A 14,500-nucleotide genomic window follows, 5' to 3' on the forward strand; every position below is an offset into this window, starting at 1 on the left:
CCATGAGCAAAAGCTTATTTTTCTGGCCTTAAACTAAGGACTTATTTCGTCTAATCAGATAAGACATCAATTAACACGGTTATCATGAACCACACAGTCAACACTTAAGCCAACAAAAGCTACAAGGTACATTCTGTATTCTACGTTTAATGATTTCAAATAACCTTTTCAGTGGATAGTTCTGAAAAGCACTGAATACATGTTGTAAATTCCCTTTAATTATAAATGTAAACAAAACAGGGATTATTTTTTTATAATTATAATTATATTATACACACACACACACACACACACACCCAGTGATTCGTTAGCAGACATGCATTCTTCAGAAAGACTGTTCAAAATGGCAAACCATAAGAAAGAGGTAGATACAGTAGCAGTAAATGGTCATTCATCTATAACAAAGAACATTTGATACATACAGTACAGTAGATACAATTAATATGTCCTAAATTATGTGCTGATTTAAAATAATGATTAGTGTAATGTTTACATGAACAAGTATGTCCCTAATATTTCTATTCATACAGTACAGACTTTTGTCTCAAAATTCAAGTACAGACCATGGAAGTGTGCAGAGAAATAAATCATTTGGTAAATAATAACTAATAAATAATTTATGCTTGATTTCCTCTCAGGATAATATTTGGGAACCACTTAATACAGTACTTCTGATCCACTCAATGTCTACAACAGAGTTTCCTACTTCCCCCTGCTGTTCTGCTTGATCTTTCAATTGTCATAGTTACAGTGCTTGGGAAACAACAGATCAGGGCAGCCTTTGATTTTAACGAGACAGTTATGGTAAACTAAATAAAATCCACTTTGGCGTTATTTGCAAGGGCGATAAAGGGAGAGAATGAGAGAGAGAGAGAGAGAGAGAGAGAGAGAGAGAGAGAGAGAGAGAGAGAGAGAAGAATAACATTCTCTTAAAGGAGGGTGAGTTGTTTATCCATTCTGGACGGTGCTGGCCATGCAACACAACAATGAGATGTTTACATCTGCAGCCAACTGAGGTCATCAGATCTACAAGAGAAATGTAAAAGAAAGACAAATCATAGTATAAGTAAGATCGTAAGATCAAAGCCAAGGATACCGGTATATCTCACACTGCCTTTGCAAAACCATTAAAAACTTCATACTGTAGATTATTGCTCTACCAGTCTGGTTGATGACTGTACATTCATTGAAGTCAATTCAGACTTTATATAAAGTGCATTTTTGCAGCACCACAACGCACTGTATAGTATTAAAAGGGCGTAGATATAAACAAAGATTGCATTTATACAAACTACAAAATGGACAAAACAAACAGTCAATGGTGAGAGCGGGGGGTCGGGGGGTGTATGGGGGAGACAGACAAGGGAAGACGAGACCCAACAGACCGGACAAGACTGGCAACAGTATCCAAGATGTATGTGAAAGTGTGTGTGTGTGTGTGTGTGTGTGTGTGTGTGTGTGTGTGTGTGTGTCTGTGTCTGTGTGTGTGTGTGCGTGCGTGCTTGCGCACATTTGTTTTGGGGGTAGAACTGGAGGAGGCAGGATGGGCAGTCTGGCTGGAGGGGGTTGGGGGACTGGGTGAGTCTTTTCCTGGGGATAGCTGGGAAATAGAACACTCACTGAGCCTGGGCCTTGGTTACGACCTGTCCTGCACGCATCATCTCTGCCAGGCGGGCCACTGCAGTGTCAAACATCAGGCCGGCCGCAGCCACCATTTCATCATCTCTGTTTACACAAATAAATATGAGGTTACATATTGTATATGACTTAAGGTTAAACATCCAAATAACATGTATGAAATGAAAATCACGACTAAGGCCGATATCTTGTATCTTATATCGTATAGTGGCGCTTCTTACTTGATATAGAATGCCAAAAACTTCCTGTCCTCGACTTTGCCTTTGAATATTATCTCAGTGTATCCTTCCCCATATCCTTGAAAGCAACAGGAGACAACACAAGACAAGTCAGTTCAACCAAGACATGTTGATATAAAGGGTTGGCATTTGTTTTCATGTTATATCACCTGTGAATCGAATGCTTTTCCCTAATACCACAGTCCAAAAGAAAGGAACAGAGTCAATCTTCGTGTGTTTGTGTAACATGTTCAGAGCCGCGGCTTTTCCTGAGGTGGAAGAAGCAAAGACACAGAGCCGAAATGGTGGTGAGCTCAATTACTTATATCCATCTGAGGTCACCATGTCATAGTGTTCTTGACTCCGTGGTCTTAATATATGCCATTGATATATGCCATTTAGCTGACGCTATTATTTTGTCCCAGTCTAACACCTCAATTACTTGATTCTGGTGTGTTAGTGCAGGGTAGGATAAAAGTCTGAACACCCTGCACCAGCCCAGGACTAGGATGAAGATGTGTTACCATGAGCGTGTGCCAACTGCCAGTGGCCAATGTTGACCATTTGGTCCCTGCGTATGGTGAGAGGGAAGGATGTCACGTCTCCCGCACCAAAGACATTTGGAATGTTGGTCCTCATGTACTGCAAGGGAGGAGCCATGTTAATGACTGCACATGTGTGTTAAATGTCTGGTTATTCACTATGAAAGTCTACATATCATAACTGCAGACACTTCAAGTTAAGATCAAAGTTAAGATTGCTAGAGTCGAGGCGGTTGCTAATTACCTTAGGGAAAAACAGTTCTCAGGCACTTTAACTTTGTTAACCTTGGGATAACCTTGTTGAGACCACGCTTTTCTAGTTCGGAAATCCTAGTTTGGTGAAATCCTATGCAGAAAGTAGCTACAAAGGGGTGGAAACCTGTTTGAAATGAAAGACGCCTTGCCACACATCAAACCAATCAAATACCTAATGCCTTCATCGACTACATTTTGTGTATAGAGCACACTTCTGGTAAAACAGAATGTTTTCTTCCATTTTATTCAATGTTGCAAGCGAGCATTCAGCAACAACTCTCTGCAAAATAGTCGTATCTGGTCGGAAAAGAGTCAAGACGACGCACATAACAACAAGCAATCATCTACGGGCATGTGGGGGAGGGTTCTTGGGATGTAACATCCAATGAAATTGTGAGCACATTCTCCCATCGCTCTGTCCAAGTTCAATCCAAGCCAGATCTGCTAATACAAAATTCTCCAGACCTCCAAAAGAGGTACAATTTGGAGGTATGGCTACACGAGACTAACCGTGGGGCAAAACAGTCCACAGGCAAACTTTGTTAACCTTGTCCACATCCTATTTACCATTAATTAACTGTGACCTATTTCCAAAAGCGACATCTCCAGTTATGTTTACATAACTTCTGCATACTTCTGCAGATTAAGACATATGGACTTTCATAGCGTGTAATATGTGTGTTAACATATCCATATCCTCAGATTGTTACCTTGTCAACGATGACAGCCTTTCTAGAATCGATCTCCACTTGGCTTCCCTTCAGGAAGTCTGAGTTGGGGATGACACCTGCAAAAAACGTTGCTTTACCAAAGATGTTTATATAACCCACATGCAGATTTCATTAGGTTTGATGCCATTCCTCATTCCATTCCATGCATTACAATGAGCCTGTCCTCTGATTTCTACTTCCACCAGCCTCCCCTGTCATCCATATACAGTAGTACAGAAGTTAACAGGAAAGGTGTGTTAGCTCCCCTATGCACTGGTAAAGTAGAACGTCACTGGAGACACCTAAACAGGCACCCAGCGCTGTAACACTGACACGATAATGCAGATATTTGGCTGTGATGATTCCACAGTAATAAAATTTACTAGTGTTCATTATTTCGCTTTCCCCATCACGACAAAAACAGAGACTGTGTGAAAAACTGTGCAGGTTTTCAGCTATATTAGTGAGTGGTCACATTAGCCACACTACTTGTACCAGTACACGTCTCGAATATCAAATAGAAATATTTTATCACACAAAAAAATAGCTAAAATAGCTTTGAATACTAGTCTCCGATAGAGCTTCCAATACAAACTTGCTATGTTTGTCCCCAGACAGCTTTGTTGTCATGGTATTCTTTGATTATGATGCATTTACGTTACCAGTGTATTAGGAACTTCACCAGATGTTTACAGGTACTGTTATATGGTCCCATTTGGAAAGAACAACTCTCCCTTTTAGGGAGGCAGAGGATTTAAATGACCTACCGATCCCTGCAATCACCACATCAGCCTCCAGGATTGCCCCACTCTTCAGCACCACCTCCTTCACCTACAGTGACAAACCTCCTTATGAGTGCATGCATTTCTCTGGGTCGAGAGTATTAGCAGAGGATGGTGGAGGTTGAAACTACGATTACTACTACTACTACTACTAATAATAATAATAATAATATTATTATTATACAGCTTATAACATCTTAGAACAACTATATATCACTATATACACAATACTAAAAGATACAGCATATCCAATACAGTGAAGTTGATGACATTACAATTCTGCTTTACCTTGCCATTCTCTCCTCTGAATTCCACGACCTGATCATTCATGTGGAACTTTACATTGCTCTCCTCCAACATCTTCAACACAACAATAAGAAACAGATTCAGTATGTTTGCATATGAGTTATATCACGACTAGGGCTGTCAGTCAAAAAGAAAAAAGATGTGCCATAAAAAAGATGTGTTGATACATTAATTACAAATTTTCGGACCATATCAATGGTGGTATGATATCATAAATAAATATACCAAAACAATATTTTGGAGTAAAATGTAACCTTTAACAGTCCACAGAAAGCTTTGTTAACCTTGGGCCTAAACAGACCACATAGGATTGGACTGGATATATTTATAATGAATTAACTGGCCTGTCTCCAAAAGTTAACAGTGCCTCTAGTTATGTTTACATTCTGCAGTTTATCACATCAATACAAATCAAACTTTATTTATTTAACACATTTCATACATGGTTGCAATACAATGTGCTTTACATGAAAATAAATAAAAACTGAAAGAGAAAATAAAAAGACAACGAGACAAAACATAAGAGGATACAAAGTAAAACCATGGGAGTTTAAACAGTAAAAACAATTTATGACCAATAGACTTCCATAGCATAGAGCTTGAACTGAGCTCCCTTGGTAACACTTGCTAACTTGGCTACATGTCACTCACTCTAACTTTCTCTTCTTGTCATTGGTCTGATATATACAAATCTGATTCATTCTTCTCCAAAACAATAGTTGTCAACTAAAGTATTAGTTGATTAATCTGTTCCATTTATCAATTAATCTGTAAAGCCCTAATGAAGACATGTTCAAAAACATTTTAAACAGGAGTTTAATTCCTATAAAACAACCATAACGTATATAATGTGATTTAGTCACAGTATACATCTGTTATATAACTATCATTCATAATACTGACCTGCATTGTCATCTTGCCGATCTCCGGGCCCAGTGTCCTCTGATAGGGATATGCAGAGGTGCCTACCATGGCCACGCTGGCAGCTTTGTCTGATAAGTAGGATGCCACCTCCATGCCTGTGTCATAAAGGACAGCAAAAGGACAAGAAGCGGCTCATCAGACTGTGATCTGAAGTATGCATAGTATGCACAGATGTCAGGAGACCTGTGTGTGTGTGTGTGTGTGTGTGTGTGTGTGTGTGTGTGTGTGTGTGTGTGTGTGTGTGTGTGTGTGTGTGTGTGTGTGTTACCTATGAAGGAAGCTCCGATGATGACAGCCTTGTTGCCTACACAGGAACGGTGGATCTCCTTGGCGTCATCGTAAGTCTGCAGTAACCTCACACCCTCCAGCTCAGAGCCAGGGTAACTCAGTGGCCTCGCCCTACAATAGAGGGATGATGATGATGGTGATGGTGATGATGGGAGTCATTATTCCATTTGTGTAATACAACAAACCGCTCAATTCCATCTGCCATGCTATACCAAATTAGACCCGCTATGTAACATGTTGATAGGGGGGCAGAGGACACTGACCGGCAACCTGTTGATATGAGCAGCTGGTCGTAGTGCTGCATGGACCCGTCATTCAACTTAACCGTCTTCTCCTCTGTGTTAACAGACACTGCCTTCAAAGCGCGCACACACACACACACACACACACACACACACACACACACACACACACACACATTAGATCACATGCTACACTCAGTAAGACCAAGCAGTCATAAAAACTATAAACTACAATCTAATCTTGTTGCTTCCTATTACTTCCCTAAGACCACAGTAATACTATGGTAACAGGCTGTAAAATCTACTTCTTTCTCCTGCTGGTCTCACCTCCTTTTGTGTCCACATCTCTATATCATGTTGCTGGAAGAACTCACTCTGACGAAGAAGGATGTCGTTGCTCTCCAAATGCATCGCCTGGCGGGAGAGACGGAAGAAAATAATGATATAAAAAAACCTTGTGGACACTGATATCACTTCGGCATCATGACACACAATACAGACACACACAGCACAGAGGAGGGCCCAGTTTGAAACTGAAAGAAAGAAAGAAAGAAAGAATCCTTCCTTCCCTTCCTCCCTCCTTCTTTCTTTCCTTCCTTCCCTCCCTCCTTCTTTCCATTTCCTTCCATAATCACTGAACAATCACAACTGAATCAAAGCATGTGTCATGCAGTGGAGGCTGGTGGAGGTAGAAATCAGAGGACAGGCTCATTGTAATGCATGAAAAAAAAATCCTCATTCCATTCTATTCATTACAATGAGCTTGTCTGATTTCTACCTCCACCAGCCTCCCCTGGTGTTCTACCTCCACCAGCCTCCCCTGGTGTCATGTCAGTGTTTACTCCAAGGAAGGGAGAAAGGAGGCATGCAAATAACATTTTAAAAAAGGTCACAGAGGTCAAGCTAGTTGTCACCTGACTCCTGACCTCACCTTGCTGATCTTGGGCTTGTCAAAGGGTGGCAATGTGTCCCTGGTCACCATGATGACGCGCCCCTCATACCCGTTCTGCCGCAGGGTCTCAGCACACAGCAGAGAGGCAGGCCCTGTGGCCACACAAATACAATAGGCTGGTAAAGTGATTGAATCACAATCAAATCATTGTATAGAAAGCTCCATAGGATACTGTAAATAAATCTATTTAAGGTAGGTTGTTGAGCGTGATCAAATATTTTTATTTTATATTCGAGACGTGTGCTTGTACAAGTACACTGATTTTTGATCTGATTTTTTTTAAATACATTTTCTAACCTGCGCAGTTTTACACAATGTCTCAGTTTCTGGGATGATGGGGAAAGCGAAACAATTAAGAATATTCAATTATATTATGGCGGGAGTACATTTTGGGAGCCAAATATTTTCATGTAAGGTTTACAGCGCTGAATTTTGTTTTGGGTAAACCCTATTGTTCTCTATTCAGTATACACATACAAACAAATATATCTTGATATTTTCATATTACTTTACTATATGCATAGTATATAGTAGAGCATGGCCTTCAACCCCAGACAAAGCCTCCCATTTTCCTGATGTTTCAGACCCATTCCTCACCTCCTCCTATCAGCAGGATGGTGTGGCTGACCCCTGGCACTCTGTGGCTCATCTCCCTCACCCGCTTATTCAGCTTCAGGGACTGAGGAGAAGGGAGTTACCATTAGAAACAATGGATCCTTCAATTATACAGTAAGTTCCATATAGACAGACATTTACTCAAAGTTCAGTATATGCTAATAGTGCAAAAAGATCAAATGGAGACAAATATATGTATTCTTGTGAGTTTCTGATTACCTTTTTGTTTATTGATACATACACCTGGCCATCCTCAACTTTGACCTTTCAAAAGACAAGAGGAGTTAGTGGGTGATGCATCCAGGGATCATTTCATACTTATACATGTTTTCACTTGGCTCCGTGTGTTGACTTGTACGGGTCAGCAGTGTCTCCCAAATGGTTGGTCCTCCTTCCCCACTGGTCGGTCAGGGACAATTCTTAGCTAAGCTTTAGATTGAGCTTTGGCAAGTAACAATGTTTTGTACATGTGGAGGATCTCAATAAAGTTCTACAGGTTTAAATGGGTCATGGCACTAACTGGTTTGGGAACCACTGCTGCTCTATGGGAAGTGTAGTGCTCCATCAGTGGAGGCTGGTGGAGGTAGAAATCGGAGCCTGTCCTTTTTCTACCTCCACCAGCCTCCCCTGTGCCCCATCACAGGCTAGGCAGCATTTACACTTACCTTATACCTGGGCAAACTGTCTAGGCCGGGATACTCTTCAATATCTCCAGTTTTGACATTGAAGCAAGCACCATGAAAGGGACATCTCACTCTGTCCCCAACTAACACCCCTGTCATGTGGGAGAAAGCATATTATTAGCATTAGTCAAACCCTATGCTTGTGGAAAATCTAATACAATGGTATAAGTAGCTGCACCAGGATTCGAATATTGGCCAGGCCAGACAAATTTGTGGGCCGGCCAAAGATTCATAATTTTTGGGGTTGAGATAATGCCGGTTTAAACATGACTTTAGACTGACATTATAGCTCATGCATGTTAGGCTATATCATAGATCTCTCATCAGAAGTGACAACATGTAATCAATGCAAATGTTTATTATCAGTGTCAGCCCAAGCTATTATGTTGGCCCTAAACAAAAAAATGTTGGGGGCCCCCCACCACACCTCCCCGCCGACAACACAACTCCCCGCCCACTTACATCATACAGTATAGCAATAATATAAACAAGACATAGCAATAATAGGAAACTGTGTAGGCCTACAGTACAATATAGACATTTAAATAAATACATACAAATTCTAGAATAAAAGCATATAAAATATATGGCTTATGAAAAGCAAGGCCAAAGGAAAATCTTCAGTTGCTTTTTAAAAGAGCCAAATGTTTTTTTCAATAGGGGAATTGCTCAAATGGAAGACGCCCCTGAGCTATTGGTAAACATTGGTCAGACTAAAACGTTGTCATTCCAAGTGTACATTTAAGATCTAATTTCAACCACGAAAATGCAACATCAATGTGTTACCTTAACGATGCCGAATAGCTGTTTTGCATCGATTGACCTGTCGACAAGCCTGCCAGATGCTAGATTACATTTGATTACATCAGTCACGACAGAGTTTTTAATACAATGTTTGAATACAGTGTTCTCCATGTAAGTACACTCTACGCCTAGGCAATGGAACAACACAAACCTGAATGGGTTCGGCTAATAATTCAACACAATGGCACAAAACAAACAATAAATGAAGCAAAACCAACAACAGATTGTACAGACACATTAAGGCTAAGTTAATAGCCTTTCTGTAAACATGTGTGTGTGTGTGTGTGTGTGTGTGTGTGTGTGTGTGTGTGTGTGTGTGTGTGTGTGTGTGTGTTACCTTTGATGAGAGGAGCCCCATAGTGGGTACATCGGCTCCCCACAGCACTGTACTGGCCCTGGGTACGGACTAATAACACTTTCTGATCCTCAACCACCACCTCCTTCATCCTATACGAGCACACAGACAGAAGTAAATGATAGGAGTATGCATAACTTGGAATGGGGAAAGGTCAATGCTATAATATGTATTGTATTCATAACCAACAGGTGCAGGACAGATATGAACACTAGCATTAACTCTGATAATGGTTGTTGATGACATGTGACATGATGACAGGTGTTAGACATGTTTACACTGACACCAGCATTTTTGATGGAATATGACACTATTATGGATCATCAATAAGCTCCAGCTAGCTCCATTAAGACTTTCCACTATTGGAGCTCAGAGAACACAGATAAGGAAAGGTAACGTAAATAGTATTTAATCACAATCAGAACCATTGATGGAAAGGCCATCTTACTGTCCATCCTCCAGATCGAACTCCTGGCACACGACCCCTGTGACTTCATCCTGGTCCTGACCTTGAGCTTGACCCTGGCCTTTATTCATATCTGGAAGTCAAGAGTCAAGAGTTGTTTTTCAAGATTATGTAGAAGGGAAATTACTGTGGATAGAAGATCGTGAGCTGCACTAAAGGAAAACAGGTCCTGCGGACATAAGAAACAAAAGCTTTAATTTAACCGTCGACTTCGGCTAATAGAACACATGGCTAATATCCCGAGACAGCCCGGTGGCGCCCGGTGTTTCGCGCAAGGCTGGCAGTGGCTATGGGCAGGGGTGAGCTCAGCCTACCCAAACGTACGTTGCCCACTCAATCAAAAGTTTAGGAAAAAAATAAAGTTTCTAGAAAGTTTACCCATTCTCTCAGTTCGTGAATGCTGGGCTGCTAGCGAATGCTAAAAAAATGTAGTTTGACCGACATTACATTCCATTCATTTACATTATCCAAAGCGACTTACAACACTTGCTGTGCGTTGTATCGTTTTTTAAGCCTATAAGCAAGCCTAGTGCTGCTTCTAGCGATGCTGCTGCTAGCACATCAGAGGGTCCGGCTACTGCTCCAGTACCCTCCACAAGCACTGTCCCTGTAGTCTCCACAAGCACTGCCCCTGTAGTCTCCACAAGCACTGTCCCAAAGCAGTTCCCTCTCTCGGCTGCCTCAGCCCCACCTCACGCGGTTAGCGACTTGAATGGACTGCAGGGTTTTGCATGAAAAGTGATGGGACTAGGGACAGGTGTAATATTGAGAATTTGTCCATAATGATTCGGTTTGTATGCAGTTCCATGCCAGAGGAGCATCTGATTGGGTTGCTTGACTTGCATCAACTTGATGCTGAGTACATGTCCACTGAAATATTGAAACATCTTTCTGATGCTGGCTACAGTGCTGACAACACGTTAGCCAGTGTTATGATGGTGCATCTGTGATGAGTGGAGTACGAGTGTAGTGGTGGAGTGGTCTGCAAGCATTGCTTCAAAAGAAGCTTGCTAGATATATATTCCATATATTCATTGTTGTAACCACCAGTGACACTAAGTGGTTGTGCATGCCATGCAGGGTGAGCCATGTGCCAAAAAGTTTTTCAACCTCTCTAGTTCCCTGTATAACTGACCACTATGTGTCAGAAAAGTATGATGCTCCTTGTCTCAAAAGACTGCTTGAAATTCGCTGGCCAATATGATGTGTATATCAATATGAGGAGTATAAGGAAGCTTTTCCTGTGTTGCATAGATTGGATGTAATTGGTGTGTCTTCAGCACCATGTGAGAGTTCCTTCTCCACACTGTCACGAGTCTTAACCCCCTATCGTCGCACCATGTCACATGAAAGAAAGAGCAATTTGGTGATATTGGCCCATGAAAAATTAATAACAAATACCTTAGACATGGATGAATTTGTTAGAATTTTTGCCAAGGGAAACAGGAGACTGATGTTGTAGATAGATAGATAGATAGATAGATAGATAGATAGATAGATAGATAGATAGATAGATAGATAGATAGATAGATAGATAAAAAATCAATAAAGAAATGGATATGACTAATATACTGCACATATACCTTCGGGCTACTAGTCCGCTCCTCTAACCTCTGGGCTACCTACCGCCCAAGTTGCCCACCTATTATTTCTACCAGCCCACCCTAATATAGCAGGCTAAAACCTGCCCTGGTGGACATTCGCGACCGCGACGTCTCATGCTTACGCTGTACAAATAACAATACGCTCAACAAATAACAACATATTTATTGTAGCCATGGTGCCTCACACAATAACGCAACCACTTTAGCCTAGTTGACCGAAAATATGACATCACATAGCCGAACTTTTTCACTATAGGGAGCGTAGATCTATAATATTTAAAAAGAAATATATATATATATATATATCCCTTACTCACCGGTTTGTCCACCAGATAACGAGATGCGTTCTATGTATCTATCGCACTTCACTGTGTTTTTAAACCAAACGGTCGTTCGCGCCTGCAAGTGTGTGGCTATAGTCGTACCGACATGGTAGCGCGATCCATTTTATATACAGCTCAAAGCCTCTTCTCTTCTCCGACGCTGGGGTGGAGCAGCCTGCGTCTGTCGGGAGGTAGAGATTAGTGCTCTGACAGAATACATCACCATATTAAAGGGATAGTTCACCCAAATAACAAAATCACGTATTTTGTTCCATCCTTACGAGGAAAGGAGTCTGTGGACAAGGATATTCAAATGGCATCTTTTGGTTTCCATAGACCTCTATAGACCTCCATGTTATAGACCTCCATGCAACTTTCAAGTTTGTAACGTTTAAAAAGTGTTATCGGTATCAAACCCAAAAGTCATAGCAACGCGAGTTAGACCTCTCTGCACGTTTTAAAGTTGGATTAGTGTGAATAGCTTAAAAGTTGTAGGAGGAGTAGCAGGTGGAATAATTGGAAGAATAATCATAACTAGAAAAAGAAGTTCTCGAAGAAACTTTGTGGGCTTGATAGTTCAAAGGTTAGATGGGTATATGGTTGGAATGATAGATAGTATGTTAGAAGGTCATAGATAGAATGTTAGATAGATAGATAGATAGATAGAGAGATAGATAGATAGAGCCATGATCAAAGATCAAAACTATTAAGAATTTAATGAAGAAAGGTTAGATAGATATAAGGTCGGAATGTTAGAAGGTTAGATAGATAGTATGTTACAGTAGAAGGTCATAGATGGATAGGATAAGCCTGGGGTAGTTCAGAGTGGGTAGAGGGTTGAGTGGTTGAGAGTGGTGTCAATGGGCTAGAACTGGTAGCAAAGAGAGTGCATTGTTGTGTAATCATTCTAAGAATGTGTTCTGCAGGTGTCCTGTTGTTTTTATTCAAGAGTTGTGAAAGTTCCATAGCAGTTGCAGTAACAACACTCACTGAACACTTTATTAGGAACACCTGTACACCTTCTCATGTGAGGTGGTGTATCAGAATTCAGAATCAGAATTCTTTTATTTGGTCAAGTATATTTGCACATACAGGAAATTGACTTGGTGATGTTGGTGCATGGACATAAAAAACAAATAGCAAATATTCACAAGACATGTACAAAATAGCAAAGTATTAACAAAATAGCAAAGTATTAACAAAATAGCAATAACAAATTTACAAAAAAGAACAATACATCTTGTAGGCTGTGTGAGACTAAATGGCAATGAGGCTAGAGGCTGTGAAATGGTTGTGGGGCATGTACACGATAAATTAGAATAATTTTAAATAAAAGGGGAAGAAGGGGGAAGAAGAAAAAGGAGAAAAAAGAGAGAAAAAAGGGAGAAAAAGAGGGAAAAGAAAGAGAGAGAGAGAAATTGAGGATTCTTTTCCATTATCTACCAATAGTGTCTGTTAGGGGGGGGGGGGGAGAAGGTGCGATAAAGGGGAAGAAGGGGGAAGAAGAAAACTTGTACCAGTGCTCATTTATAACCAGGCCCCAACACCAGAGCACTTTTTCACCCACAGGCTCCTGGCGTGGATGCCCTACCATCTGTGGAAGGTCAGGGTGTGCTGCCCAGTGTGTAAGAGGCAGCTCACAGGTTTTTTGTGTTTATTTCAATAAAAAGTGTTCCATTTCAAATATAAATAATTTATCTGAGTTTTATTCAATCAATTAGACACATTGCTAATAGCGAGTGATGCAGTCCACAAGAGAAAGAAACAGAGGAAAACCTGTAAAAAATGGCGTCATTTCGTACTACTACATTACGCAAAAGTGCTAGAGCATCAAACGGCATACTGTGATAGAAATATTATTGATAGACATGTTTTAGATAACAATACTGCTGCATTGCCTCCACAAAGCCGGTCCTAAAAAAGCCCGCCAACACCCTCGTTGGTGCACCTGGTTACGCTATCTCCCCTATAAAGGAGGAAATTGCTGAGCTGGGCCTCAGAGATTTCACTGAGCCCTGTCTGCTGTGTCTCTCTGCTTGCAATTATAATAAAGACTTATATTGTGACTCAAGACCTTTGTCTCTTAGTCTCACCTTTACCAGAAGTAATCAGGTGGAGATTTTCCACGACACAACTCAGAATGAGGTAACAATTCTGTGAAATGTGACGCAAAGGACAATAACACCAAGGATCAACAGTGTCAGGGTAACAATGTTCAGGCAGCGTGCAGTAGATCCGTACTCCCTTGCGCTCTCCAGATCCCCTGCCACCTTCCTATCCCTGGACTGGAAAACAAATAGTAGAGAGTAAACCGGGGGTCGGACAGTCACACATCGTTTCTCCTTTATGCATTAACCCCAGAAAGCCTGATGTGACAGTATGTCACAATAACTTAAAATGCCATTATTATACATACTATACATACTATTTCAGACCTCAGGTTAATGGATTTGTATTACACGATTGGGATTAAATGTGGGTTTCTTATTTCTCAATTATTCAAGAGTTTAACACAACATTATAAACTTCTGAACAGATTATAGCAAACATCAAAATGTTAAATTGTATATACGATCTCGGTGCTCATTTTGAGTGTTTTGTATACAGTATGCCCACAACTTTTGACTAGAGGCACTGAATATTTCGTTTAATTTCCATAGGTCTACAAGGCAAAACAATAAATGATATAAAAAAAAACAATTCGAACCCACCTTTATCGAGAAGTACACCGCTGCTAATCCGAGACAGAAAGGGTTGACATAAACCAGGCTGCAAAGTGACCACACAATGTGG

The 14,500-nt window shown here is 40.8% G+C and overlaps 1 protein-coding gene across 1 annotated transcript; it reads right to left on the minus strand.

Annotated features, from left to right (window-relative positions):
• Positions 1-299: 299 nt before the first annotated feature.
• On the minus strand, positions 300-11,840 carry LOC310802852 (apoptosis-inducing factor 3-like). The gene is made up of 19 exons (XM_083667424.1): positions 11,702-11,840; positions 9,763-9,853; positions 9,297-9,406; positions 8,138-8,247; positions 7,692-7,736; positions 7,455-7,536; positions 6,837-6,949; positions 6,233-6,319; positions 5,927-6,018; positions 5,644-5,774; positions 5,355-5,470; positions 4,434-4,505; positions 4,131-4,194; positions 3,364-3,440; positions 2,381-2,498; positions 2,027-2,125; positions 1,860-1,935; positions 1,621-1,725; positions 300-1,026 (listed from the first exon to the last, which is right to left on the minus strand). Exons 2-19 carry the CDS (start codon positions 9,849-9,851, stop codon positions 996-998), a joined length of 1,617 nt encoding a protein of 538 aa, XP_083523550.1. The 5' UTR covers positions 9,852-9,853; positions 11,702-11,840; the 3' UTR covers positions 300-995.
• Positions 11,841-14,500: the final 2,660 nt, after the last annotated feature.

Source organism: Argentina silus (genome assembly GCF_951799395.1).
Source record: "Argentina silus genome assembly, chromosome: 3".
Taxonomy (NCBI): domain Eukaryota; kingdom Metazoa; phylum Chordata; class Actinopteri; order Argentiniformes; family Argentinidae; genus Argentina; species Argentina silus.

Coding starts and splice junctions, on each gene's coding strand:
- LOC310802852 (XM_083667424.1), bottom strand. CDS start 9,851: ATGAATAAAGGCCAGGGTCAAGCTCAAGGTCAGGACCAGGATGAAGTC. Junction 7,537..7,691: donor ATGTATCAATAAACAAAAAG/GTAATCAGAAAC, acceptor CCTTCTCCTCAG/TCCCTGAAGCTGAATAAGCG. Junction 4,195..4,433: donor TCAGAGGAGAGAATGGCAAG/GTAAAGCAGAAT, acceptor TTGTCACTGTAG/GTGAAGGAGGTGGTGCTGAA.